At 40.8% G+C, this 27922-nt stretch overlaps 1 protein-coding gene and 1 non-coding gene across 2 annotated transcripts; both read left to right on the top strand.

Moving 5' to 3' along the window:
• Positions 1–7: 7 nt before the first annotated feature.
• Positions 8–27922, top strand: LOC133239282 (cytochrome P450 2C23-like). The gene is made up of 9 exons (XM_061403103.1): positions 8–282; positions 2258–2420; positions 15633–15782; positions 16401–16561; positions 17068–17244; positions 20247–20388; positions 22244–22431; positions 24645–24786; positions 27231–27922. Exons 1-9 carry the CDS (start codon positions 100–102, stop codon positions 27410–27412), a joined length of 1488 nt encoding a protein of 495 aa, XP_061259087.1. The 5' UTR covers positions 8–99; the 3' UTR covers positions 27413–27922.
• Positions 18770–18876, top strand: LOC133239685 (U6 spliceosomal RNA). The gene has a single exon (XR_009733935.1). It is a non-coding gene; the product is annotated as a U6 spliceosomal RNA (small nuclear RNA).

Here is a 27922-nt window from a genome sequence, read left to right as displayed (position 1 = left end):
AGAACTCAGACCAGCCTTTGACTTAGAGATCATACCCCGGGTGTGTACAAAACTCTGCTAACAAGCAACCCAAACAGTTACTAACACCGAGTAACCAAGATGGAACGACTGGAAATCACTACTCTTGCTCTTGTGATTTGTGTCACTTGCCTGGTTTTTCTTTTTGTGTGGAAGAAAAGTCACAAAGGTTTGGGAAAGCTCCCTCCTGGTCCAACTCCCCTTCCCATCATTGGGAATCTGATGCAACTAAACCTCAAGGACATCCCTGCATCTCTTTCCAAGGTAAGGGGGTTTTATTAGGGGCTGGTCATCTCCAGGTAAAGGCGAGTCACCTTCAGATTATCTTTGTGTCATCTTTAACTTTTCTTATTAATAGTTTTACTCACTGCTAAGGCACTTTGGTGTATCTATTTCTGTATTACAAGACAGATGTTCTCCCTCACCCCCTTTATCTTTTTCTGAATTGGATCACTTTAGAGGTGACAGTGAAGTGTGTTAACCTGACCTGAGATACAGATTGAATTCTAGTGAATGGGAAAATTCTGAAGTCAGAACATATTTTAACCAAAAGTCTTCTAAACCTCTCTGCATGTAACACTAACCAAAAGACAATCAAATGTTAAAAAAAAATGTAAATAATGTCCTTTTATGTTATTATTACTATTTCAGACTAACCTATGGGATAATTTGTGATCCTCCTTTTGAAGAGTGATCCTCACACCTTGCTCTGACACAACTCAGCTCTGCTCCCCAACTGACATTCACTCCTTTGAGTTCATTGTGCAAGTATACATTCTCCAAAAATTCCCTAATTACTGTCGTCTGACCAATGAATAAAGAAAGTACAATGTGCATGCGCACATATACACGCACATACCGAGGAATATTATTTCCCCTTAAGGAGGAAATCCTGTCACTGACAGCAACATTGATGAACCTGGAGGATATCCTAAATTATAGAAGCCAGGCACAGAAGGACAAATACTATATGAACTCACTTACATGGGGACTCTAAAAGAGTCATAGAAGTAGGGAGTAGAATGGTGGTTGCCAGGGACTGGGGGAGGAAGAGAAATAGGGTGATGTTCAATATTGCTGTAAAAAAGGAGTCAAGTTGCCATAGCTAAAAGGGAATGGAATCCAGTGCATAAGCTGGAGGATTGGGCCTTTTTCGGGGCATGGAGAGTCATTTATATTAACAGAGAACTATGTATATGGGTACAGATTCAAGTGAACAAGAAGCTATGGTAGCAGCACGTGGACATTCTCTTCCTTCTATTATCTCTGTGAAATAGGGAGCAACATCATCAGCTGAGGGTGAGGTTGGAAGGGAAGGGCCTGATGTTTTGTGCCCCAAAGTACAGAGAGACACTCCTTCAGAGGAACCAAGAAAGTAGTTTCATTCTCCTTGGACAGAGAAAACAGAAAGTAGCAAAATTCTCTACCATTTAAGTGTAAGTTTTAAAAAGTGTAGGAAAGGCAGAAAGAAAAAAGAGGTGGCAAGTTCAGTAAGTTTTGCCATTTAAGAATTTTACTTAAAAAAATGGAGGATTGTAATATGCATATGGATCTTTAAATGTAACTTTATTTTTGTTCAACTATTTAGAACATGAACATGTTTCCATACCATCATACATCTTCACATAAGTACTTTCAAATGGCTACTTTAAATTCACATGCATGGATGTAAAATACATTTGAAAACAAATCCCTAGCTGGCAGCTGTTTTAGTACTCTATTTTTCCCCTTGACACAATGCTATCATAAATATGTAATTTCACTCTTTTTAATACCTACTAAGTAAGCTTTCTTTGTCTTGTCATGGCTGCTTCCTTCTCATCTCTAGTTTTTTCTTAAACGTCACCTCCTCATAGAATTCTCATCTATTTTGTTAAGTTTTCCCATTATCATCTAGCATAAGTACATTCTTTACCACTTTCATAGAATCATGTGCAGCTTGTATTGCAAATGTAGTTTGTTTTGCGCCTGTTACTTCCACTAGACTCTAAGTTCCGTGAGGGTTCCTGGCACAATGTCTGACAGAATATAATTGCTTAGTAAATATTTATATTGCTCAGTGGTTGCATGTATAGATGAAGGAAAGAATGAATCCATGACTGTAGCCCAGGTTAAATGACTGAAAGGAACTTAATGGAGCAAAGTCTAAGCTATGTGTGAATCATTAGTTAATTCCCACCAAAGCCTCCAATGGAGAGATTTCACAATAGCCCTTATAGTTGTTTGCATCTCTTTACAGTTGGCCAAACAATATGGACCTGTTTACACTCTGCACCTTGGATCCCAGACCACTGTGGTCTTACATGGATATGAAGTGGTGAAGGAAGCTCTAATTGACCAAGGTGATGAATTCCTTGGCAGAGCACATTTTCCTATTATTGACGATACCCAGAGAGGATATGGTATGTTTCAAAATACAAGTTAATTCTTTTTAGCAAAAAAGTGTGATTAACCTAATGAGTATCTGTTTTGCAACAAGCGATAAATTAGATGCTGCAATACTGCACTGCAATTCAGATACTAACTACTCAGAGTTAGTCCATACTCCATATGTTAAGTATGTGTGTGTGTGTGCGTGTGCGCGCGCGCGCATGCACGTGCATGCTAAGTCGCACACGCGCCTGCTAAGTCGCTTCAGTCATGTCCCATTCTTTGTGACCCTATGGACTGTGGCCTGCTAGACTAATCTGTTCATGGAATTCCCCAGCCAAGAATACTGGAGTGGGTTGCCATGCCCTTCTCTAGGGGATCTTCCCGACACAGGAATCAAACCCAGGTCTCATGTCTCCTACAGTAGCAGGCAGTTTCTTCACCACTAGTGACCACCTGGTAAGCCTTACGTTAAGGGCATCATTCTCCAAAAGACTACCCTCGCTTCTATTGTCAGCCACAAGTTCAGAGGTCTCCAGATTACCCACACTTACAACCAGCTGGCTAAAAATTCAGGGTTTCCATGACCACCTAGGTTCAATAATTTACTGGAATGACTCACAGAACTCAGGAAGATGCCATACTTATAATCACAATTCTATTACATATGAAAGCTACAAATGGAGAGACACTTTGGACAAGGTTTAGGAGTGCCCCAGATGCAGAGCTTCTGTATTCATTCTCTTGCAAGGAATCAGAATGCATTGCCCATTCAGTGTGTTGGTATATTCACCAACCCAGAATCTCATCAGAGCTTCGGTGTCGGGAGGTTTTCACTGGAACTTCATTACTTGAGCACAGTTGATTGATTGATTGGCCATCTGATAGAACTCAGTCTCTAGCTTCTTCCATTCCTTGAAAGTCCTAAGGTCTGGCTGATATCACTTGGGTGAAAGCTTCAGTTCTCTAAATACAAAGTTCATCTTTCTGGGGCCAACTCCATCTTGACAGTGTTAAGGAATCTACCATGAGTTACCTCATTATCATAAACTCAAGTGTGATCCCAGAGGCTCAGCATGAATAACAAATTTCTGTGTTAGAAGTGGGAAAATCCAAGGATTTAGAAGCTGTGTCCCATGAATGGGGACAAAAAACAGATTTTTTTTTTTTTAATTGTACAGCAGATACTCTGATAATTCTATTGAGATAAACATCAAAAACAGACTCCAAGTTCCCTTTAAGATAAATCTGCAAATATGATTGTGATTTTAAAAATAGCAATCTGGGAACATTTTGAAAATAAAAGTTGTTACCCAAAGGTCTTACGATTTAGAGAGCCATGTTTGGGGTGTCATTTCACAGGGTACAAAGATTGCAGTGACATAGTGGCAGCAACAACAAACAGATGACTAGGTACAGAAATTACTGTGTTTTCAATGTCAGCTCCTGGTTTGGGACTGGTGGGGGGATGGAGAGGTGGGAGTGAGGGGGTGGAGAGAGGGTGGTAAGATCAGAGTGGTAACACACAGGGATCTACAGTGGTACTTAGTCAAGTTCAAGTTCTTCAGTGGGACAACAGGCTCACAGATAATTATTTTCTTACTATGTTTCAAAACTTAAACATATGAAGTATTACACAATAAAAAAAACCTAGGACAGCCTGAAAATCTCCTCTAATCCATTTAAAAATTGTAAAATTGCAAGCCCCAAAGAAATAGAAGCTTAATTCTTTTCAAAGCATATTTATGAATAATTAATTAAATATTATGCAGTGTACTAAGTGATGAAAGAGAAACAATTTTTAATCTCTCTTACATTAGATATACATGCTTACCTAAAGAAGCAACCAAACCTTCCCTCTATTTCTTCCCATTTTTTTTTTTAAAACAAGTTGATTACGTTGGCTGTGTGTGAGGTTTGGAATTAATTTTTTATTTGTTTATATTTGTATCTGCAGAATCTTCGTTGCTGCACAGGCTTTCCCCTAGTCGCAGCAAGTGGAGGCTGCTCCTCGTTGTGGTTCGTGGGCTTCTCATAGCAGTGGCTTCTCTTGCTGTGAAGCACGGGCCCTGGGGCACGCAGGCTTCTGTAGCTGCACCGTGGGCTCAGCAGTTGTGGGTCCTGGTCTCTAGGGCACAGGCTCAATACTTGTGGTGCACGGGATTTTTCGCTCTGTGGCATGTGGAATATATCCTGGCTAGGGATTGAATCCATGTCTCCAGCATTGGCAGGCAGACTCTACCACTACCACCAGGGAAACCCTGAAATTAATTTTTAACTGGAGCAAAAGGTATTGGGCTGGATTGAGCTCAGTTCAGTTCAGTTGCTCAGTCATGTCCGACGCTTTGCAACCCCATGAACCGCAGCATACCAGGCCTCCCTGTCCATCACCAACTCCCAGAGTTCACTCACACTCATGTCCATCGAGTCAGTGATGCCATCCAGCCATCTCATCCTCTGTCGTCCCCTTCTCCTCCTGCCCCCAATCCCTCCCAGCATCAGGGTCTTTTCCAATGAGTCAACTCTTTGCATGAGGTGGCCAAAGTATTGGAGTTTCAGCTTCAGCATCAGTCCTCCCAATAAACACCCAGGACTTATCTCCTTTAGGATGGACTGGTTGGATCTCCTTGCAGTCCAAGGGACTCTCAAGAGTCTTCTCTGACACCACAGTTCAAAAGCATCAATTCTTTGGTGCTCAGCTTTCTTTAGAGTCCAACTCTCACATCCATACTTGACTACTGGAAAAACAATAGCCTTGACTAGATGGACCTTTGTTGACAAAGTAATGTCTCTGCTTTTTAATATGCTGTCTAGGTTGGTCATAACTTTCCTTCCAAGGAGTAAGCGTCTTTTAATTTCATGGCTGCAATCACCATCTGCAGTGATTTTGGAGCCCCAAAAATAAAAGTCTGACACTGTTTCCACTGTTTCCCCATCTATTTCCCATGAAGTGATGGAAGTGGGTGCCATGATCTTAGTTTTCTGTTGTTGAGCTTTAACCCAGCTTTTTCATTCTCCTCTTTCACTTTCATCAAGAGGCTCTTTAGTTCCTCCTCACTTTCTGCAGATGGTGTCATCTGCATATCTGAGGTTATTGATATTTCTCCCAGAAATCTTGATTCCGGCTTGTGTTTCTTCCAGCCCAGCATTTCTCATGATGTACTCTACATAGAAGTTAAATAAGCAGGGTGACAATATACAGCCTTGACATACTCCTTTTCCTATTTGGAACCAGTCTGTTGTTCCATGTCCAGTTCTAACTGTTGCTTCTTGATCTGCATACAGGTTTCTCAAGAGGCAGGTCAGGTGGTCTGCTATTCCCATCTCTTTCAGAATTTTCCACAGTTTGTTGCAATACACACAGTCAAAGGCTTTGGCATCGTCAATAAGGCAGAAATAGATGCTTTTCTGGAACTCTCTTGCTTTTTCCATGATCCAGTGGATGTTGGCAATTTGATCTCTGGTTCCTGTGCCTTTTCTAAAACCAGCTTGAACATCTGAAAGTTCACGGTTCACATATTGCTGAAGCCTGGCTTGGAGAATTTTGGGCATTACTTTCCTAGCATGTGAGATGAGTGCAATTGTGTGATTGAGCTCAAGAGGGGGAAAAAATTGCCGTTTTCACAACTCTGAGAATGTTGGTTTTTCAACTTTCCTATAAAATTATTGTTACAGGCTTCTCACTTGCCTGTAATGCCTGTAATGGTGATTGGTTGGTTTAGTCACTAACTTGTGTCCGACTCTTGTGACCCCATGGACTGTGGCCTGCCAGGCTCCTAGCCTATGGGATTCTCTAGGCAAGAATACTGGAGTGGGTTGCCATTAATTCAGCTTTTCTTTTCCTAAAACTTTCTATCCTGGAAAATAACAAAGAGAAAAGCCATTCACTGGTATTTTAGTTTTCCTTCTGTATTAGTTTCCTAGGGCTGTCATAATGTACCAAAAACTGGGTACAAACCTTAGGATGACAGAATTTTATTGTCTTACAGTTTTGGAGTCTAGAAATCTGAGATTAAGACGTTAGTGAGGTTGGTTCCTTCTGAGAGCTTGTGAGGGAGAAAAGGTTTCCTGCTTCTCTCCTGGCTTCTGGTGCTTTTCTGGTAACTTTTTTGTTCCTTGACTTGTAGATGTATTGCCTTAATCTCTGATTCATGTTCACATGGCATTTTCTGTTGTTTGCATGTCTCTGTGTCCAAGTTTCCCCTTCCTAGAAGCATACAGTCATGTTTGAACATTCTCTGGCATTGCCTTTCTTTGGGATTGGAATGAAAACTGACCTTTTCAAGTCCTGTGACCACTGCTGAGTTTCCAAGTTTGCTGGCATATTGAGTGCAGCACTGTAACAGCATCATCTTTTAGGATCTGAAATAGCTCAACTGGAATTCCATCACCTCCACTAGCTTTGTTTGTAGTGATGCTTCCTAAGGCCCACTTGATTTAGAATTCCAGGATGTCTGGCTCTAGGTCAGTGATCACACCATCGTGATTATCTGGGTCATGAAGATTTTTTTTGTATAGTTCTTCTGTGTATCCTTGCCACCTCTTCTAACTGTCTTCTGCTTCTGTTAGATCCATACCATTTCTGTCTTTTATTGTACCCATCTTTGCATGAAATGTTCCCTTGGTATCTCTAATTTTCCTGAAGAGATCTCTAGTCTTTCCCATCCTATTGTTTTCCTCTATTTCTTTGCATTGATCACCGAGGAAGGCTTTCTTATTCTCCCTGCTATTCTTTGGAACTCTGAATTCAAATGGGTATATCTTTCCTTTTCTCCTTTGCCTTTGGTGTCTTTTCTTTTCTCAGCTTTTTGTAAGGCCTCCTCAGACAGCCATTTTGCCTTCTTGAGTTTTTTTTCCCTTGGGTATGGTCTTGATCACTGCCTCCTGTACAATGTCATGAAACTTTGTCCATAGTTCTTCAGGTACTCCATCAGACTTAATCCCTTGATTCTATTTGTCACTTCCACTGTATAATCATAAGGGACTTAATTTAGGTCATACCTGAATGGTCTAGTGGTTTTCCTTACTGTCTTCAACTTAAGTCTGAATTCCGCAATAAGGAGTTCATGATCTGAGCCACAGTCAGCTCCCAGTCTTGTTTTTACTGTTTGTATAGAGCTTCTCCATCTTTGGCTGCAAAGAATATAATCAATCTGATTTTGGTGTTGACCATCTGGTGATGTCCTTGTGTAGTCTTCTCTTGTGTTGTTAGAAGAGGGTGTTTGCTATGACCAGTGGTTCTCTTGGTTGACTATGACCAGTAAGTGAACTGTGAACATTCAGATGTTCAAAATGGATTTAGAAAAGGCAGAGGAACCAGAGATCAAATTGCCAACAGCCACTGGATCATCAAAAAAGCAAAAAAGAGAGTTCCAGAAAAACATCTACTTCCACTTTGTTGATGATGCCAAAGCCTTTGTGTGTATCACAACAAACTGTGGAAAATTCATAAAGAGATGGGAATACCAGACCACCTTACCTGCCTCCTGAGAAATCTGTATGAAGGTCAAGAAGCAGTAGTTAGAACTGGACATGGAACAACAGACTGGTTCCAAATTGGGAAAGGAGTACGTCAAGGCTGTATATTGTCACTCTGCTTATTTAACTTATATGCAGAGTACATCATGAGAAACACTGGGCTGGAAGAAACACAAACTAGAATCAAGACTGCAGGGGAAAATATCAATAACCTCAGATACGCAGATGACGCCACTCTTATGGCAGAAAGCGAAGAGGAACTGAAGAGCCTCTTGATGAAAGTGAAAGAGGAGAGTGAAAAAGTTGGCTTAAAGCTCAACATTCAGAAAACTAAGATCATGGCATCTGGTCCCATCACTTAATGGCATAGATGGGGAAACAATGGAAACAGTGACAGACTTTATTTTTTGGGGCTCCAAAATCACTGCAGGTAGTGATGGCAGCCATGAAATTAAAAGACACTTACTCCTTGGAAGGAAAGTTATGACTAACCTAGACAGCCTGTTAAAAAGCAGAGACATTACTTTGCCAACAAAGGTCTATCTAGTCAAAGCTATGGTTTTTCCAGTAGTTGTGTATGGATGTGAGAGTTGGACCATAAAGAAAGCTGAGTGGTGTAGAATTGATGCTTTTGAACTGTGGTGTTGGAGAAGACTCTTGAGAGTCCCTTGGACTGCAAGGAGATCCAACCAGTCCATGCTAAAGGAAACCAGTCCTGAATATTCATTGGAAGGACTGATGTTGAAGCTGAAACTCCAATACTTTGGCCACCTAATGTGAAGAACTGAGTCATCTGAAAAGACCCTGATGCTAGAAAAGATTGAAGGCAGGAGGAGACAGGGATGTCAGAGGATGAGAAGTTTGGATGGCATCACCCACTCTATGGATGTGAGTTTGAGCAACCTCTGGGAATTGGTGATGGACAGGGAAGCCTGGCATGCTGCAGTCCATGGGTTGCAAAGAGTCAGACACAACTGAGCAACTAAACTGAATTGAACAGTCATATTGGATTGTACCCACCCTAATCTCATTTGGCTTCCCTCATAACTCAGTTGGTAAAGAATCTGCCTGAAATGCAGGTGACCCCAGTTCGATTCCTGAGTTGGGAAGATCCACTGGAGAACGAATAGGCTGCCCTCTCCAGTATTCTTGGGCTTCCCTTATGGCTCAGCTGGTAAAGAATCCGCCCACAATGCGGGAGACCTGGGTTCGATCCCTGGGTTGGGAAGATCCCCTGGAGAAAGGAAAGGCTACCCACTCCAGTATGCTGGCCTGGAGAATTGTCCATGGGGTCACAAAGAGTCAGATAGGACTGAGTGACTTTCACTTTCACTAATCTCATTTTAACTTGATTACCTCTGCAAAGATCCTATTTCCAAATAAGGTCATTATATTGGCTGTAAAGACCTTATTTAGAAATAAGGCTGTAATTCATAGATACCAGGACCAGGACATCAACGTATTTTGAGGGGAAACAATTCAACCCATAACATCTTTGTAAATGAAATATCTGCTAAAATGCCAGATAGCTTTCTGGCCTAGTGATCTTTGAACTGTGTAGTATAGCACTGCAGATTTTGTGTCTAACTAATCAAGTTGTTGAAATATTTCCTGTTAACCATCAACTCACTATTTTACCCAGTGTCTTAATCTTTAAACATTTATCTCATTGGTGAATTGCAACAGCTCGAGTCCTTACTTTACCTTACTCATTCAATCTAAACACCAGTTTTAGATGCCATTGTTCACTCACTAAAATACAAAATTTAAAATAACTTGGTACTCTTAAAGGTATGGCTAAATAGCCATTCATTCTTTACCTGCTGCTGCTGCTAAGTCGCTTCAGTCGTGTCTGATTCTGTGCGACCCCATATTCGGCAGCCCACCAGGCTCCCCTGTCCCTGGGATTCTCCAGGCAAGAACACTGGAGTGGGTTGCCATTTCCTTCTCCGATGCACGAAAATGAAAGTGAAGTTGCTCAGTTGTGTCCGACTCTTAGCGACCTCGTGGCCTGCAGCCTACCAGCCTTCTCCGCCCATGGGATTTTCCAGGCAAGAGTACTGGAGTGGGGTGCCATTGCCTTCTCCGCATTCTTTCCCTGGAAGAGTGCAGATGCTATAACATTTTTGGAAAGTAATCTACTATATCTACGGACATATAAACTGTAGAGACCTATTGAGGAATCTAGTTTACAAAAATAGAAGTAAACAGCTATGTAATTATTCACCCATGCACATACTTGCCCCAAAACAGTGAGTGTGGAGAGGGCATTGCTTCCTTGGAACACTACCCACCAGCAGGGATGCAGGTACGATAAAGAAGTATATGTTTTAAAATACATTTACATTATAGGTATACATTCTGAACAAAGCGAGAAAAATAGGAAAGTATTCCAGTTATCTCTTGTGTGACAAACCACCCCAGACTCAGGGATGTAAAACAGTACCCTCCACCCCCCAGCCTTTTTAATGCTCAGGGACTCTGTGATCAGGAATTTGAATAAGACATAGTGGAATTGGCTTTTCTCTGATCCACAAGGCCTTGGGCCTTAGCAGATATCCTTTTGTGTTTCCCAAATAAAGCTGCTAAGGGTGATTCGAATAGCTGAGGGCTGAAATCACATGGAGGCTTCTTCGTTTACAAGTCTGGCTTTTGGGGATGACCCAAAGGTTGAGCTCAGCTGGGCCTGTCAACAGAGCATCTGCCAGTGGCCTGCCCATGTAGCTTGGGCTTCTCGCTGGTACCTGGAGTCCAGGAGGGGGCATCCTGAGGAAGCATGTGAGCATTTCAAGCTGTGAAGCTTCTTCAGACCAAATCTCAGAACATAGAACCATTTTATTCATTGCAAGTAATTCCCAAAAGCCAACCCTAATCCAAATGGACAGGAATTAGGTTTCCTTTCTTGATGGGGAAGGGGTGGTGGGCACACTACAGAAGAGAATGAGGGGTGAGAGATATGGCTGTGGTTCACTCTGCAAATGCAATCTGCCCTCAACAAACAGGTGGAAGAGGAAAGTGTCACCTTAGCACTGCTACAAGAAAACCCGAAGAACAGAAGTTTAAGTGGGAGCCAAGTGTTCCTGCAGTGGAGGCCAGAATTAGAGAGACTTCTGCATTGAGTCACAGACAACCCTGGACCAAAGCTGAACTCTATTCATAGAAAAGAAGAGACTGACTTCTGTGTGTGAGATTCATATGTATAATCCCAGATCTCGACTCTCCAAAAGCTTTTTAATTTAGAAATAGGGATATAGGTTCAGTCACTGGGTCAGAAAGATCCCCTGGAGAAGGAAATGGCAACCCATTCCAGTATTCTTGCCTGGGAAATGCCATGGACAGAGGAGCCTGGTGGGCTATATAGTCCATAGGGTCACTGAGTTGGACACAACTTAATGATTACACAACAAAAACAAGATGTCAGATTTCCCTCTGAAATAGATATTATCAAGAGCTTTGGCCTTAAACTTTTAACTGACAGCATCAGTGAATCAAAGCGGCTTTCACATAGCTCACTTATTGTAATCAGTCCCTAGAAAATATTTTAGCACTCCCGCTATCACCTTTACCTGGCATCTACGTGAGCCCTGGAAGAATTCAACCATCTTCTCTGTGTTTGTACTCAGAAGATAAACACAGCTAGAGAAATTCTCTCAATAATTACACTGACTTCCCTTTAAATTAATACCTTTAAACCTCAATTAGCCTCTTACTACATGTTTCTCTGTCTGGCTCCTTTTTCTACTCGTATTCACACCCCCACTATGCATTTCCTCTCTTAGAACCATTGTATCATAACTCATTGTAACAACAGAAGCATCAGAAAGGAATTTTCTGTTTCTTAACATTTTATCTGTAGGTCTATCTGCCTCTGCACCCACACTCTGCTTTTTTCCCTGGGTTACAATAGACAAATGTCCCTATAGCATCTCACCTTCCCAAGGATCTTACTTCTTTGGTAGTGCCTTCTCTATCCCAGATTATCCATCGCTCTCTTCTTGTCTTAAAAGCCACTTGCCTTTCTTGCCTTATTTGCCCTGGTTCCCAGTGCTACAGGTACTGCAGACTGAAATTCCCACAGCTGGCTCTGGCTGAGATCAACCAAAGAGAGGCACTGGCAAGAGGCTGGGGAATGGAAGGAGAGCCAGAGGTCCCCCTGTCTGTGCCTCAGATAGCATCTCTTACAAGAGCTGCATGTCCCCCATAACTCCAGCTCCTTCAGAACAGGACCACTCTGGTTCCAATTCTGGCCAGGTAACCCCAGCCATTGAGCTCCTTTGTCCCTTCCATGGGAAGATGGCAGCAGTTTTCTGCTGTTGATAATTATCAGTTGTCTGGCTGTCCCTGGTTTAACCTCTCAGTGTTTCCATCACCCTAAAACAAATTCCCTGGATTAAATTTCCTTTGTTTTAAATACTTAGAGAGGCTTCTCTTTTCTTGGTTGGACTGTGACTGATAAACTCACTCTCCACTGGACCATTCCCAGGAGCATGTGAGGATTCCATAGCACTCACCTCACAAGCCCCTTGAGTTACTGCCCCAGGTTTCTTGCCCCTTAACAACCAAACTTCTCCAAAGAGACATTCACAATGATGGAGGAATTTGTTTGTAGAAACTATCTTGAGAGATAATACAGGATGTGGGAAAATATAAACATGAACGTTCACAGTAGTAATATTTTTAGGATCTGCTATATGCATAGCAGGTGTCAACTAAACAAAAAGTACACAACGTGAGAGCTGTGAGTTCACTTTTATTTGGGGACTTCCTGAGGCCTACAGCCCAGGAGACAGCCCCTCAGATAGCTCTGAAGAGCTCTGAAGAACTCTGAAGAGCGAGACGGGAAAGTCAGTATATAAAATGATTTGGTGAAGGGGGTACTTGCAATCAACACCCATCTCGGTAGAAGGCTGCTCCTAGTCATAAGGATTGGATGTCTCCTGAAGTGATTTTAGTGCTTTTCTAAGGATGAGAAAATGAATAAAATTGAGATCATAAAATTTTCTCCTGAAAATATCTAACTATATGAAGGCCCATTCTGTCAGTTTCCCCAGAGCACAGGGTACCTCATCCCTGATCTCCACCCTAAATGCCTTTCAGTGACTGCAGTGGCTAATGATCTAACCCTTGTAGAGCGGGATGGTGAGCAAAATGCCTTTGTTGGCACAGGAAAATAATGAAAATTTATTAAATAAATGGAAGAATAAATGAAGTGCAAAAGACACAGCAATATTTGAAAGTCTAATTAAGAATTAAATAAATAATTTTGCCACATTTATGATTGCCTTTTGATTTAAAGATGATGTAAAAACAGTTAAAAATTTGAAGAGATGAAAATATTCCTAAAGTTCAATAATAATAATGTTAGACATTATCTAACATTAGATAATAATAATAACATTATTATTATCTAATAATAATGTTAGTCATAATGTTAGACATTATAATGTTAGACAATAATAATAAATGTTAGACATTATAATAATTGGATTATTATTGACTTGAATTATTATTGTAATAACTATAATTATATAATAGCTGCTGCTGCTAAGTCGCTTCAGTCGTGTCCGACTCTGTGTGACCCCATAGACGGCAGCCTACCAGGCTTCCCCGTCCCTGGGATTCTCCAGGCAAGAACACTGGAGTGGGTTGCCATTTCCTTCTCCAATGCATGAAAGTGAAAAGTGAAAGTGAAGTTGCTCAGTCATGTCCGACTCTTAGCGACCCCATGGACTGCAACCTACCAGGCTCCTCCACCCATGAGATTTTCCAGGCAAGAGTACTGGAGTAGGGTGCCATTGCCTTCTCCGATATAATAGCTAGTATTTATTAAATACTTCTTGTATGCCAGATACCATGCTAGGGGTTTCACATGTATTACCGTATTCAGTTACCATGATGGCCCCATGAGGAGGATATTTTTTATTTCCATTCAACAGATGAAAAGCTGAGGCAACAGAAGTTAATTGCTCATCAAAATTAGAAACTTTTGGAGCAGACTTGAATTCAGTTTGCCTAACTCTAGAGCCCAGAACCAATAACCATAGTCCATAGTCTTAATACACTAATCTCTGTTTTAATTTTTTGATTTTTGTTTTTTGGTTCAGAGTTAGAGCCAAGGGGGAGAATGATGGAAAGTTTTGAAGAGTTTAAAGGTGTCATAATGAGACCGGCTGGGGAGGTAGGGGGTTGTTTTTTGTTGTTGTTCAGTCAATAAGTCGTGTTCGACTCTGCGACCCCACGGACTGCAGCACGCCAGGCTTCCCTGACCTTCATTATCTCCCTGAGTTTGCTCAAACTCATGCCCATGGAGTCAGTGATGCCATCCAACCATCTCATCCTCTGTCATCCCCTTCTCCTTTTGCCCTCAGTCTTTCCCAGGATTAGGGTCTTTCCGAATGAGTCAGCTCTTCGCATCAGGTGGCCAAAGTATTGGAGATTCAGCTTCAGCACCAGTCTTCCCAATGAATATTCAGGACTGATTTCCTTTAAGATTGACTGGTTTGATTTCTTTGCTGTCCAGGGGACTCTCATGAGTCTTTTCCAACACCACAGTTCAAAAGCATTGATTCTCTGGCACTCAGCCTTCTTTATGGTGAGAGGTGGGTATAGGGAAATCCACTGAATGCTTTTTAGCACCAGAAAAATTGTCCTCGTATTTGATTTTGAGGAACCTAGAAACTCTAAATCTAGGAAACTGGTTTGAAGATGATCATAACCTTAGAAGCTGAAGTGTGGTAGTGTAGTTTGAATTGACAAGAAGGGACAGATGAGAAAGACATTTTGAAGGTGGCATCGACAGGATTTACCAAATGCAGCTGTATAGGGAAAGAGGGGTGTGAAAAATGCCCTGAGGTTTGGGTTTGGGGTACTAGGAAACATGGTACATTGAGAGAAATAGGAAATTCAGGACATATGCAGAGGAAGAAATGAAAAAGCATTGGGTGTGAACATACTGAGTTCCTTTGTTTCTGAGTTCCTTCTGGTTCAGATTAGCTAACAGCTGTAGTAAATTTGGAGGTGAATAGACATGCATATTCCCTATTACTCTGCTTTGCAATTGCTTATCCTCTAATACGGGCTTCCTTAGTGGCTCAGACCTTAAAGAATCCGCCTGCAATGCAGGAGACCTAGGTTAGTTCCCCCAAGTTGGGAAGAACCCCTTGAGAAGGGAATGGCTACCCACTCTAGTAGCTCAGCTGGTAAAGAATCCACCTGCAATGCAGGAGACCTGGATTCGATCCCTAGGTTGGGAAGATCCCCTGGAGAAGGGAACAGTTACCCACTCCAGTATTCTTGCCTGGAGAATTCCATGGACAGAGAAGCCCTGTGGGCTACAGTCCGTGGGGTTGCAAATCCTCTAGTAGAGGAAGTCATGGGTAGAACTAAACCACAAGTCAGAGGGATGTTAAGTGCAAAAACAGACACTCAGGAGAGGGGTTTGTGGGAAGACATGGCAGTCTTTACCATCTTTAACAAAACCAGACAGATGGCCTTCCCCACACTTGGGAATGTTCCCTATGTGCCAATGATCCTGCCCCCTGTCTCCATCACCTTTGTCCTCTGTTGACCAGAACTTGGGTTTTATTTTCTTTGTGACAAATATTTTACCCAAACCAAAGAATATGTTGCGCTCTTCAAAGGCCAGTTGCTAAATTCCTGGTAAGGGGCAGTAGCCACAGCGCAGGGTGGACACAAGAGATCAGCTTCTGGGGACATCCGATTCTATGATGCAAAACCACTTTTCTGCTCTTTGCTTCTTTTCCTAGGACTCGTTTTCAGCAATGGAGACACGTGGAAGCAAATGCGGCGCTTCTCCCTTATGACCCTAAGGAACTTTGGGATGGGGAAGAGGAGCCTTGAGGAGAGGATCCAAGAGGAGGCCCAGTTTCTGGTGGAGGAGTTCAGGAAATCAGAGGGTTTGTTCCATGGACCATCTTTTGGGCCAAGGGGCTACTGCGCACACAGCCCTTCCCACCAAAGCTCCTCCTTCAGGAGATGCTCAGCAGTCCACAATCTGCTCTATTAACCAGGGCATTGGCAAGGAAAAGCGGGGCAGGAGGAAAATGACTCAAAGCTGTTACTTAGGATCCTTGAATCCCTTTGTTTGGATTCATCTTCCAACTTCAGCACTTACTGGATGTGTAAATTTGGGCAAGTTATTTAATTTCTCTAAGGTGCAGTTTCCTCATCTGAAAAATGCGTCTAAAAATCAAACCTCAGATTGAGGGTTGGATAATACAGTTTGCAAAACATTTACACAGTATCCAGTATATGGTAAATATTCTATAATATTACTTGCTCCTCTTATGACTGTCACCATATTCACTGAATAATAACAACCAGTGGTAGCATAGTATAATACTATAGAGCATGAGTGTTAATGTTAGTAGAAGATGCTTACATCCTAATTTGAAGAAGTTTAGAGAAAATAAAATGTAAGTAACCATCTGAGGAGGAGGGAGGCCACCTTCTTGAAACCCTAATGCAGGCTGATGAAGATTCTAAATGTTAGAGTTGTTTTTTGTTCACACCAGCTCAGCCCTTTAACCCTGCTGTCACCCTGTCCTGTGCTACCTGCAACATCATCTGCTCCATCCTCTTCAACGAACGTTTCCACTACCAAGATAAGACCCTTCACTCCCTGCTGGATTTGTTAAATAAAAATTTTAATCGAATAAGCTCTCTCTGGAACCAGGTAAGGTCAAGTCTCCATTTAACCTTGCACTTGACCTCTTGGGCACACTGGGAGCCCACAAGCAGGATAAAGAGCTGCAAGCTGCCCACCTTGTCCCATGAGCATGTGCCAAGGCAAGCAATGCCCCCGTCCCTCATGTGTGGCTTATGTCAAGTGGATTAGTATAGTGTCACTCAGACCAGCACCTGTGAAGGCTGCCTTCTGCTCGCTTCTGTGAGGTGATTCCCTCAAAAGAAGACGTCATGTCCCAGTCCCCTGCATTTCTTTTAAGGCTCCTGTGCACATTCTCCCCCTCTTACTCTGAGGTTGGCTGAGGGTGGTTGAGCAGGAGATGAGAAGGGGCGACTCTAGTGTATGTGACGGTCATCCTCCCTTCTCTTTAGCTTGAAAGCTGGAGGAAGGGATTCTCCCTGGCCAGACCCTGCAGAGAGTTCGGTGCTCCACTTAGAAACCCTGGTGTCTCTTCACAAACTGAATTGCTTGTGTATTTTTTGTTTTCATTTTAGATTTATAATCTATGGCCAAAACTCATAAAGCCTCTCCCTGGAGAGCACAGAGCATTTTCAAAAAGGCTTAAGGATGTTCACTACTTTGTTCTGGAAAAAGTGAAGGAGCATCAAAAGTCCCTGAATCATAATAACCCTCGAGACTACATTGACTGTTTCCTCAGCAGGATGGAGCAGGTATTGTACATGACATCTTTCCCCAATACTATATTTTATCAGTCCGTGGGAATGCAGGAAAGCATAATCATACCATGTTGGTAATTCTTGATATTTTGATATCTTGTGGCAGTGGGGTATGCTATTAACAATAGTAGAAATTTTTCATAGTGCAGAAATTTTAAAAGAAGAAAAGCCCCCCTTTTCCTTTGTATTTCTTTTTTTTCTTTTTAAAATTTATTTATTTTAAATGAAACAGAGATATATTTTTAACAATAAAGGATACAATTCAAAAAGAAGATCAGATCAGATCAGATCAGTCGCTCAGTCGTGTCTGACTCTTTGCAACCCCATGAATCGCAGCACGCCAGGCCTCCCTGTCCATCACCAACTCCCGGAGTTCACTGAGACTCACGTCCATCGAGTCAGTGATGCCATCCAGCCATCTCATCCTCTGTCATCCCCTTAGACATCATAAACCTTCAGACAACTTAACAACAAAGAAACAAAAATACATAAAGCAAAAATCAGAAGAAACATAAGGGAAAAGAAAAAATATACAATCACAGTGAAAAATATTAACATTTCTCTGAGAATATTTTATCAAGTGCAGAAAAAATCAGAATAGAAGCATCTTGAATGATGTCATTAATAATATAAATGTAATACATTTGTATTTAATTAATTTATATTAATCATATCCTACACAAATATATTTAAATTTTGTCTTTCGTGTGCTGTTATTAGATGTCCATAGGACATTTAGAAAAATTGGCAATAAGATAAACTTTACTAAATTTCAAGAAGTAGAATTCTTTTGTATGTGTGTGATTCAGTTGTACATATACACATATATTATTTTCGAAGTTATTTCCCATTATAGGTTATTTCAAGAGATTGACATAGTTCCCTGTGCTATACATAAACCTTTGTTGCTTGTTGCATATCTATTTTTCTAAATTAGAAATCTAGTATTCTATTCATACTAAGTCAAACAAGTGGAATCAAAATGTCATAAATTTTTTAGTTGGGCAAAAACTCAAAAGCTTTCTAAAAAATATATATTATACATATTATTTCCTTTTATTTCTATTTACTTCCTGTACTTGGACACTAGCATTTAATGAAATCTTCTCAGTATATATTTATGATGAGCTACATATATGTATATTTATGCATGTTTCTGAGCATATATTTATCTTACTGTGGCTAAAAGACACACACATCTTCTTTGCACACCCATTGTCTGCCATTGTGTGCCACAATGTTTCCCAGGGAGTATGTCATAGACCAATACATTATAAACACTGGATTGTATTTTCCCATGGAACAATTTCGTTAATTAAAACTAACAGTGGATAAAAGATTCTAAAGAAATACATTATAATTAACCATCGGTGGTCTTAAACATATTGAATAGCAAGTATCACACAGCCACCAGCTCTTAGAACATCACTGGCTAAGATACCAGCATCAATGTCCATGAGAACATCAGTAGGAAAACGGTCAAAACTGTGACAAACAATAGACTGCAAAAGGATGTTCAGTGCTCGTTTTGGCAGCACGTACTCTGAGAGTGGAATGATACAGAGAAGATTAGCATGGCCCCTGTGCAAGGATGGCACACACATTTCTGAAGTGTTCCATATTTTTGTGTGTGCACAAGACTTTTAACCAATATAATTTCAATTTTTGTATTTCTGAAAAAAAGGATATTTCAATATATATACATATGTAACAACTTAAAATCTGAAAATAATTCTTTGAGCCCTGTAAAATTAACCTTGTTTATGCCAAAGTTTGGCTTCCCCAGTAAAGCGTTATTTCAGATGGTAAAGAATCTGCCTGAAAAGCAGGCAAACCCAGGTTTGATCTCTGGGTTGAGAAGATCCCCTGGAGGAGGGAACAGCTGCTCACTCCAGTATTCTTGCCTGGAGAATTCCATGGACAGAGGAATGTGGCAGGCTACAGTCCATAGGACTGCAAAGAGTTGGACACAACTGAGCAACTAATACTTTGAATTTCATGCCAAAATTCCCCAAATATACATAAATAAGCAAAGGAAAAACACTGTGCAATTGTATCATAAGTGTGCAATTTATAGCAAATGGTTAATTACTAATAACCTGTTTAGTCTTCTTAATCTCTGGGAGGGCTGATTTAGAAAGCTTGACTTCCTTAGAAAAAATGCTGAAGGAAGGCATGATGATGCTCTCTTTTCTTCTCAGAAATTTCCTTGGAGTTAGTAGAGACATGCAAGCTCACTCCATTTATCAACAATGTGCATTGAAATATCCTCTTCATTCTGATGGAAAAATTTGTTGTTGGCCCTCAGAGGACTAGATGTTTGTCTGGGAAAGAGGAAAAAAAAAAAGCTAGGTTTTTAATTCAGTCATTTAAAAATTTTCCTTCGTACCAACTCTCTATCAGTCCATGATTGTTGGTAAAAGGAGTAAAATGATGAATCAAATATTACCCTGAAATTTTCTTTCATAGCACTCATAATAGTTTAACAAAATATTTAATCGACCTCTATATACTTCACTACAATACTCTAAAGGGCTGGGGTAGTATCGATTTCCCATGCTTTGTATCACTGGTCTGAAGGAAACAGACCAGTTCCAAACCAGTGATTTCTCTACACTGTGCTCACATTGAATTTATCATCTAGTCTTTTTCATTAAACATAATAAAAGAAGATTCCATTAACTGAGTGTTTGTATATAAGAATTGTTCCAAGACCTTCCACTCAGTATCTCTTTTCATCTTTACAATAACCCTATGAGGTATATTCTGTTCTATATCCCAGTATCACAAATGATGAAGTTGAGTAAAGAGGTAAGGTAACTTGTCAAGGGCGTATATCTGATCATTGACTAACCTGGGATTTGAACCAGAAGTTTCAATTCCAAGACTGATTTTTAAACCCTACCATGCACAAAATGAAGCCTATTACTAGTGATGGGGTGTGATCCTGGAGCTCTGATAAACCGTTGCCTTCTTTTTAACTCTGCCATCTACAGGAGAAACAGAACCCAGAGTCTCAATTTCACTTGGAAAACTTAGCAACCTGTGGATCAAATCTGTTTTCAGCAGGAGTAGAGACAACCACTGCCACCCTGAGTTACGGGTTCCTGCTCCTAATGAAATACCCTGAGGTTCAAGGTACAGCAAATATCTTAGGTATTTATTTAGGATAAAATAGGAGCTGCTGGCACTCGTGAAGGTGGGAAGGTACTACAGTCTGTGACAACTTCTCTTTCTCTGGACAGCTTTGGCAAGCATCATGCATAGGGCCACCCATGTGGTTTGGTTTTACAGATCAAAATTCTGTCAAATGATGCTGATAAGGAAGACAGACCTTTACGAATCAAAGACTTTTTAAGTTTAAAAGCAGAGGAGCTTCTGAATCCCAGCTCTTCTATATATGATGTAATGTTGAAGAGTCAGTCCAATTTAGATGAGGGATGCATGGGTTCCTATTTTGGACTCTCATTCTCAGCCGCCAATACCTGACTGTGTGACCTCAAACAAGTTATTTCACTTCACAGGCCTTTGTTTTTTCATCTTGAAAATGGATCAGTCTCCCCAAAGGGGATTTTTAGCTCCAATATAATTTAAAATTCAAAAATGAAATTGTACTAGCTTGATTTTCTCAATCATGTTCTCAGAGCACAGGTCTTAGAAAGCCAGTGTTTATTTTGTTCAACAAAATGGTGTTTGCTGTTCCCACAAAATGTTAGGAGATGGATGATACTGATAGAGGAGATGCTCCCACTAGAGTTAGGATTGAACATTTTCCCTCTGCAGCTGCTTTGCCAGGAATCTGGGGTAAACTTTAATCCCTGCACAGAGGTCATCTCCTCACCTGTACAGGAGGACAAACCAGTTCAGGCAGGAGGCCAAAGACATACCTAATGCAGCTTTTATGTTTCCTGAAGCGAAATCTCTGGTCTTTGCAGCAATATAAAAAATAGAAATTCTATGGCTGCTATCAAAAAGTCTACAAACGATAAATGCTGGAGAGGATGCAGAGAAAAGGGAAACCTCTTACACTGTTGGTGGGAATGCAAACTAGTACAGCCACTATGGAGAACAGTGTGGAGATTCCTTAAAAAATTGGAAATAGAACTGCCATCCGACCCAGCAACCCAATGCTGGGGATACATACTGAGGAAACCAGAATTGAAAGAGACACGTGTACCCCAATGTTCATCACAGCACTGTTTACAATAGCCAAGACATGGAAACAACCTAGATGTCCATCGGAAAATGAATGGATAAGAAAGCTGTGGTACATATACACAATGGAATATTACTCAGCTATTAAAAAGAATGCATTTGAATCAGTTCTAATGAGGTGGATGAAACTGGAGTCTATTATACAGAGTGAAGTAAGTTAGAAAGAAAAACACCAATACAGTATATTAACGCATATATATGGAATTTAGAAAGATGGTACAATGACCCTATATGCAAGACAGCAAAACAGACACAAGTGTAAAGAACAGACTTTTGGACTCTGTGGGAGAAGGCGAGGGTGGGATGATTTGAGAGAATAGCATTGAAATATGTATATTACCATATGTGAAATAGATCACCAGTCCAGGTTTGATGCATGAGGCAGGGTGCTCAGGGCCAGAGCACTGGGATGACCCTGAGGGATGGGATTGGGAGGGAGGTGGGAGGGGGTTCAGGATGGGGAACACATGTACACCCATGGCTGATTCATGTCAATGTATGGCAAAAACCACTACAATATTGTAAAGTAATTAGCCTCCAATTAAAATAAATAAATTAATTTAAAAAAGAATATTCTGAGAATAAAGATTTTATACTAAAATTAAAAAAAAAAAAGAAAAAATAGAAATTCTATGAAGAACAGAGCTGTGAGTTGTTTAGCAACATGTCTTTGACCTTGGGAGCCTTTTCCAGGCCACTTTCTTTACATGTTGTAAGCATTTCCAAGTATCCAGGGAACATATCTCTTAAGCAGGATTCATGATTCATGTCTCTGCAGCCAAAGTTCATGAAGAAATTGACCGTGTGATTGGACGCACCCGAAGTCCCTGCATGAAGGACAAGATGAAGCTGCCCTATACAGAGGCTGTGTTGCATGAGATACAAAGATACATCACCCTCGTTCCTTCTAACTTACCCCATGCTGTGGTCCAGGACACGAAATTCAGACAATATGTCATCCCCAAGGTTAGAGGTGGCTGGGAAAGCTGGCTGAGATAGAAGGTGCAACGTGGTGCCACTCCACCCCACGGTAGATGGGGCCTGTTAGAGGCATCGTAGCTGTTTCAGGAAGAGGCAGTTGAGAGACGTGGAAAGAACACGAGGCCTGAGTTACACGGCCTGGGTTTAAATCCGTCACTGCTGTGCAGTGTCCTCTCAGGCCATTGTGTCACCTCTGTGGTTCTGCCTCTGCCTCCCTGGAATGGGGAAGCTAACCCAGGGCTTCCAACGCTCCTCACACTCTCAGATATAATAGGATATATTAAGGGAGAAGTGATTGGCATTAGTATGAATCTTGTGGGAACAGAAATCTGATTTTCCATGATAGATTTTAAAAAGCGGGAAGAGATGGACAGTGTATCTGCAGCTCTAAAGTAATCAAGTGTCAACTTTCTTAAACCCAAATTCTCTCCTCCCGAGATCTCATGTACCAGACATTTGGGGCATTGCTGCCCATAATAGTTAACGATGATCAAAACCTTCACACGGACACGGGATGTAGTCAGCCTTCTGCAGTGATTAAGGGGTTGGGTTTTACATTTGAGAGTGTAGAAGAAGAAAAGGTGTCAAACCTGACCAGACTACTGCAAAACTGAAGCAGCCCCCAACCTTACTGCCAAATCCCAGTGCAAAAGTCTATTAACACATAAGTCTAGTATCACATTAAAAATGCTATTCCACCACCAAGTGAAGGTAATCAGGAACACAGGAAGCTCTAACACCAGAAAATTTGGTTTAATAAAATTCACATAGAAATAGAATTTAAAGAAAAACCACATGGTAATCTCATTTATACAGAAAGTGCTTTTGATAATATTAAAGAGTTTCTGCTCTGTTAGTTGCTCAGTCATGTCCGACTCTTTGTGACTCCACCAGGCTCCTCTGTCCACAGAATTTTCTAGGCAAGAATACTGGAGTGGGTTGCCAATTCCTTCACCAGGAGATCTTCCAGACCCAGGGATTGAACCTGGGTTTCCTGCACTGCAGGCAGATTCTTTATCATCTGAACTACCAGGGAAGCCCCACCTATAATAAAATAGGAATAAATTTCTGATAGCAGTGATTACATTAAGAAGGAAACCAAAGAACTTGAGTATAGGAAAAAGAAACTTATTTTCAACTTGACTTTTTTTTTATACTATGTACATGTATTACCTACTCCAAAAATTGTGAAATAATGTTTCAGGAAATAAAAAATGAAGTAAAATGGAAAGAGGAGGCTTTCGCTTAAATAGGGGTGCTTTATGATCAGATAGAAGTTGGGTCAAATTCTAATTATGCCACTTGCTAATAACCACAAGTAAATTGTTTCTTCTCTCTGAATCTCAATTTCTGCATTTATACAATGAGCCAAAAAAACAAGATCCTAGTGAATATGGTTGAAGTGAGGATTAAATGACATTTATAAACAATTCAACACAGTGTCAGGTAAATGTGAAGCATCCTGTATCAGTGGTCATTATCATTTTGTCATTTAAACCTCACAAGTTCTAATGGGGCAAAGAGGAAAGTGTATGGTGGCTCAGACAGTAAAGAATCTGCCTGCAACACAGGAGACACAGGTTTGATACCTCGGTTGGAAAGATCCCCTGGAGAAAGGAATGGCAACCCCCTCCAGTATTCCTGCCTGAAAAATTCCATGGACAGAGGAACCAGGCTGGCTACAGGTCAGTTCATGGGGTCACCAAGAGCTGGACATGACTAAGCGACAAACATACGCACATGCACGCCATTTTAGAAGTGAGGAGGTGGGCTTTGAGCCAACGGATTTTGTAGATTACAAAGTACTATACTGTATTTTCTTACATTCGCACCTGAATTCAGAAAGAAAAAAATTGTGAAAAGTGAACTCTTCCAATTTGAGGTGGCGGTTCTAGTAAAGCACATGTCTGAACAATATGAGCTGCAAATCTTAGTTTTTGAACAATTGTTTATTGCACATTGACTGTAACAGTTGCTCTTCCCCGAGAGAACTATCTTATTATTCAATAAAAGGTATTGTATGATACTGGGTGTGAAAAAACTCTCACACAAGACAGTGAGAAAGCTCTCATACAAGCTTCAAGAGTGCTCGGTCCTATTTAATCCACTATAATTAAAAGTGTTAGGCTTTTTATGAACCAAAGATAAGTATGATAACTATGATAACATGCCATTCCATCTCTCTTTCTTGGTTCCAGGGTACTACTGTATTGCCGTTACTGTCTTCCGTCTTGTACGACTGCAAGGAGTTTCCTAACCCAGAGAAGTTTGACCCAGGCCATTTTTTGGATAAAAATGTCAGCTTCAGGAAAACAAAATACTTTGTGGCTTTTTCCATTGGTAAGTATAGATACATACCATCCAAACCATACACATGAACCTTTTGAACAACTTTTAGCTTTACTGAATGTACGTAAGTAATCCACTAATGATCACAAAGTTAATCAAATCAATCTGCTATAACCCTCTAAATCAAGATGGAGCCATTTAAGTCTGTATACCAATAGGATCAGATAACTCTTTCAAGGACTATTTTGTTATCTGGTGACTAAGTACAATGTCAGTTTCTAAAGAAATCAAGGCAAATTAATTCAATCCAGATGTCACACATTATCAGATAACAAAGGGACCTCCTTTTGTAGACTCTTACCTATTGATCTCCCTTTTGTAATATACAACTTTTCTAAAACAGAATGTTCAGGTTTCTTTCTTCTTTTAAAATGACTAAACATTATTGTATAATTTTCTGATTCTTAGAGCCAGAGGCCATCAGAGGGACTTTGGTCATTTCATTCTCTTCCTTCCCCTCTGAAATCCAGAGCCCCACATACCCTTGCCTCTTTGCAAGAGCTGATTGGCTCCCAGTTGCTATTTCTCATAAGGTCATAAAGACAACTTAAGATCACTCAGCACATATTTTTTTACTTTGTTATCCTAGTCAATTATTTGATTAGTATTTTCAAAAATAACAGTTAATATGTTTTTACAAGATGGCCTGTGGTATTAAACAATCTTCCATACAAACATGTTTAGGTGGCATTGCGTGATAGCAGTACAATGACTTGTTTAATTAATCTAATATAGGTGTATGTCTAGTTTTCATCTAACTCATCGGAGTCATAAATAATAATGCAAGTGACATCCTCATTGGTGAATCTCTAGTTTCTACAGATAAATCTCCAGGAGAACTACTGAATTAAGAGCATAAATCTCTTTAGAGAAATTTTGGTTTGTTAGAGGAACTGTAGCAGTTGATCAGCAAATTTGGAAAACTGAGCAGTGGCCACAGGACCGGGAATGGTCAGTTTGCATTCCAATCCCAAAGAAAGGCAATGCCAAAGAACGCTCAAACTACCGCACAATTGCACTCATCGCACACGCTAGTAAAGTCATGCTCAAAATTCTCCAAGCCAGGCTTCAGCAATACATGAACCGTGAACTTCCAGATGTTCAAGCTGGTTTTAGAAAAGGCAGAGGAACCAGAGATCAAGTTGCCAACATCTTCTGGGTCATCAAGAAAGCAAGAGAGTTCCAGAAAAACATTTATTTCTGCTTTATTGACTATGCCGAAGCCTTTGACTATGTGGATCACAATAAACTGGAAAATTCTGAAGGAGATGGTAATACCAGACCACCTAACCTGCCTCTTGAGAAACCTGTATACACGTCAGGAAGCAACAGTTAGAACTGGACATGGAACAACAGACTGGTTCCAAATAGGAAAAGGAGTATGTCAAGGCTGTATATTGTCACCCTGCTTATTTAACTTATACGCAGAGTACATCATGAGAAACGCTGGGCTGGAAGAAGCACAAGCTGAAATCAAGATTGCTGGGAGAAATATCAATAACCTCAGATATGCAGATGACACCACCCTTATGGCGGAAAGTGAAGAGGAACTAAAGAGCTTCTTGATGAAAGTGAAAGAGGAGAGTGAAAAAGCTGGTTTAAAGCTCAACATTGAGAAAACTAAGATCATGGCACCCGGTCCCATCACTTCATGGCAAATAGATGGGGAAACAGTGGAAACAGTGGCTGACTTTATTTTTCTGGGCTCCAAAATCACTGCAGATGGTGATTGCAGCCATGGAATTAAAAGACGCTTATTCTTTGGAAGGAAAGTTATGACCAACCTAGATAGCATATTCAAAAGCAGAGACATTACTTTGTCAACAAAGGTCCGTCTAGTCAAGGCTATGGTTTTTCCAGTGGTCATGTATGGATGTGAGAGTTGGACTGTGAAGAAAGCTGAGTGCAGAAGAATTGATGCTTTTGAACTGTGGTGTTGGAGAAGACTCTTGAGAGTCCCTTGGACTGCAAGGAGATCCAACCAGTCCATCCTAAAGGAGATCAGTCCTGGGTGTTCATTGGAAGGACTGATGTTAAAGCTGAAACTCCAATACTTTGGCTACCTGATGAGAAGAGCTGACTCATTCGAAAAGACCCAGATGCTGGGAAAGATTGAAGGCGGGAGGAGAAGGGGATGACAGAAGATAAGATAGTTGGATGGCATTACTGACTCAATGGACATGGGTTTGGGTAGACTCCGGCAGTTGGTGATGGACAGGGAGGCCTGGCGTGCTGCAATTCATGGGGTCACAAAGAGTCAGACACGACTGAGCAACTGAACTGAACTGAACCAGTTGATCATCATCTAGCAGTTTCTGACCTGTCCCTTTTCTGAACAATGTTTTCAGTGGCAGTCAGGAGTATGTATTATTTGAATATGAGCTATTGTAATATTTAATTTGGAACAAGCTAATTGAACTGTCTCTTCCTTTCAGGGAAACGGGCCTGTGTTGGAGAGGGCCTTGCCCAAATGGAGCTGTTCCTGTTCTTCACCACCATTCTGCAAAATTTTGTCCTGAAACCCCTGGGGGAGACAAAGGACATAGAGACCAAACCCATTGTTACTGGACTGATCAACATGCCACCACCCTTCAAGCTATGCCTTATCCCCAGATAAAAGAAGAGCTTTTCTCTTTTAACAATTTAAATGAAAGTAATAGCTTTTTCTTCTCACTACTTCTCCCACCCCAATAGTCTCTTTTCACTTTAAATTCTGCTTAGGACAGAAACATGGGCTTCCCTCATAGCTCAGTCGGTAAAGAATCTACCTGTACTGCAGGACAGAAACACTACTCACTAAAAGCTTGATAGACATTTGTTTAAATCTATAAATTCCTTGAAAAAAAGGAGCTGGGTCCTGAAAGCTCCAGGGGTAAAACAATATCTTGTACCCTATAGAGTACTTTATAAACCATGATCCAGCCAAACCAAGCCCAGGCCCACAGAAGGCCTTTATCAGCAAATAGTGGAGCCTTCACTTTTTCTGTGCCTTTGGGGATAGGCTGATAATCTATAATTTTCAAAATAGAGACTATAATGGCCTATGTGTATTTTTTCCTATTTCCCATTGAAAGCACTTACATGATTTCTGCCACATTCACAAAATAAAACCTTTCTTTCCACAGCA

Source organism: Bos javanicus, chromosome 26 (genome assembly GCF_032452875.1).
Source record: "Bos javanicus breed banteng chromosome 26, ARS-OSU_banteng_1.0, whole genome shotgun sequence".
Lineage (NCBI taxonomy): Eukaryota > Metazoa > Chordata > Mammalia > Artiodactyla > Bovidae > Bos > Bos javanicus.
This window is presented reverse-complemented; position numbering and strand designations above follow the sequence as displayed.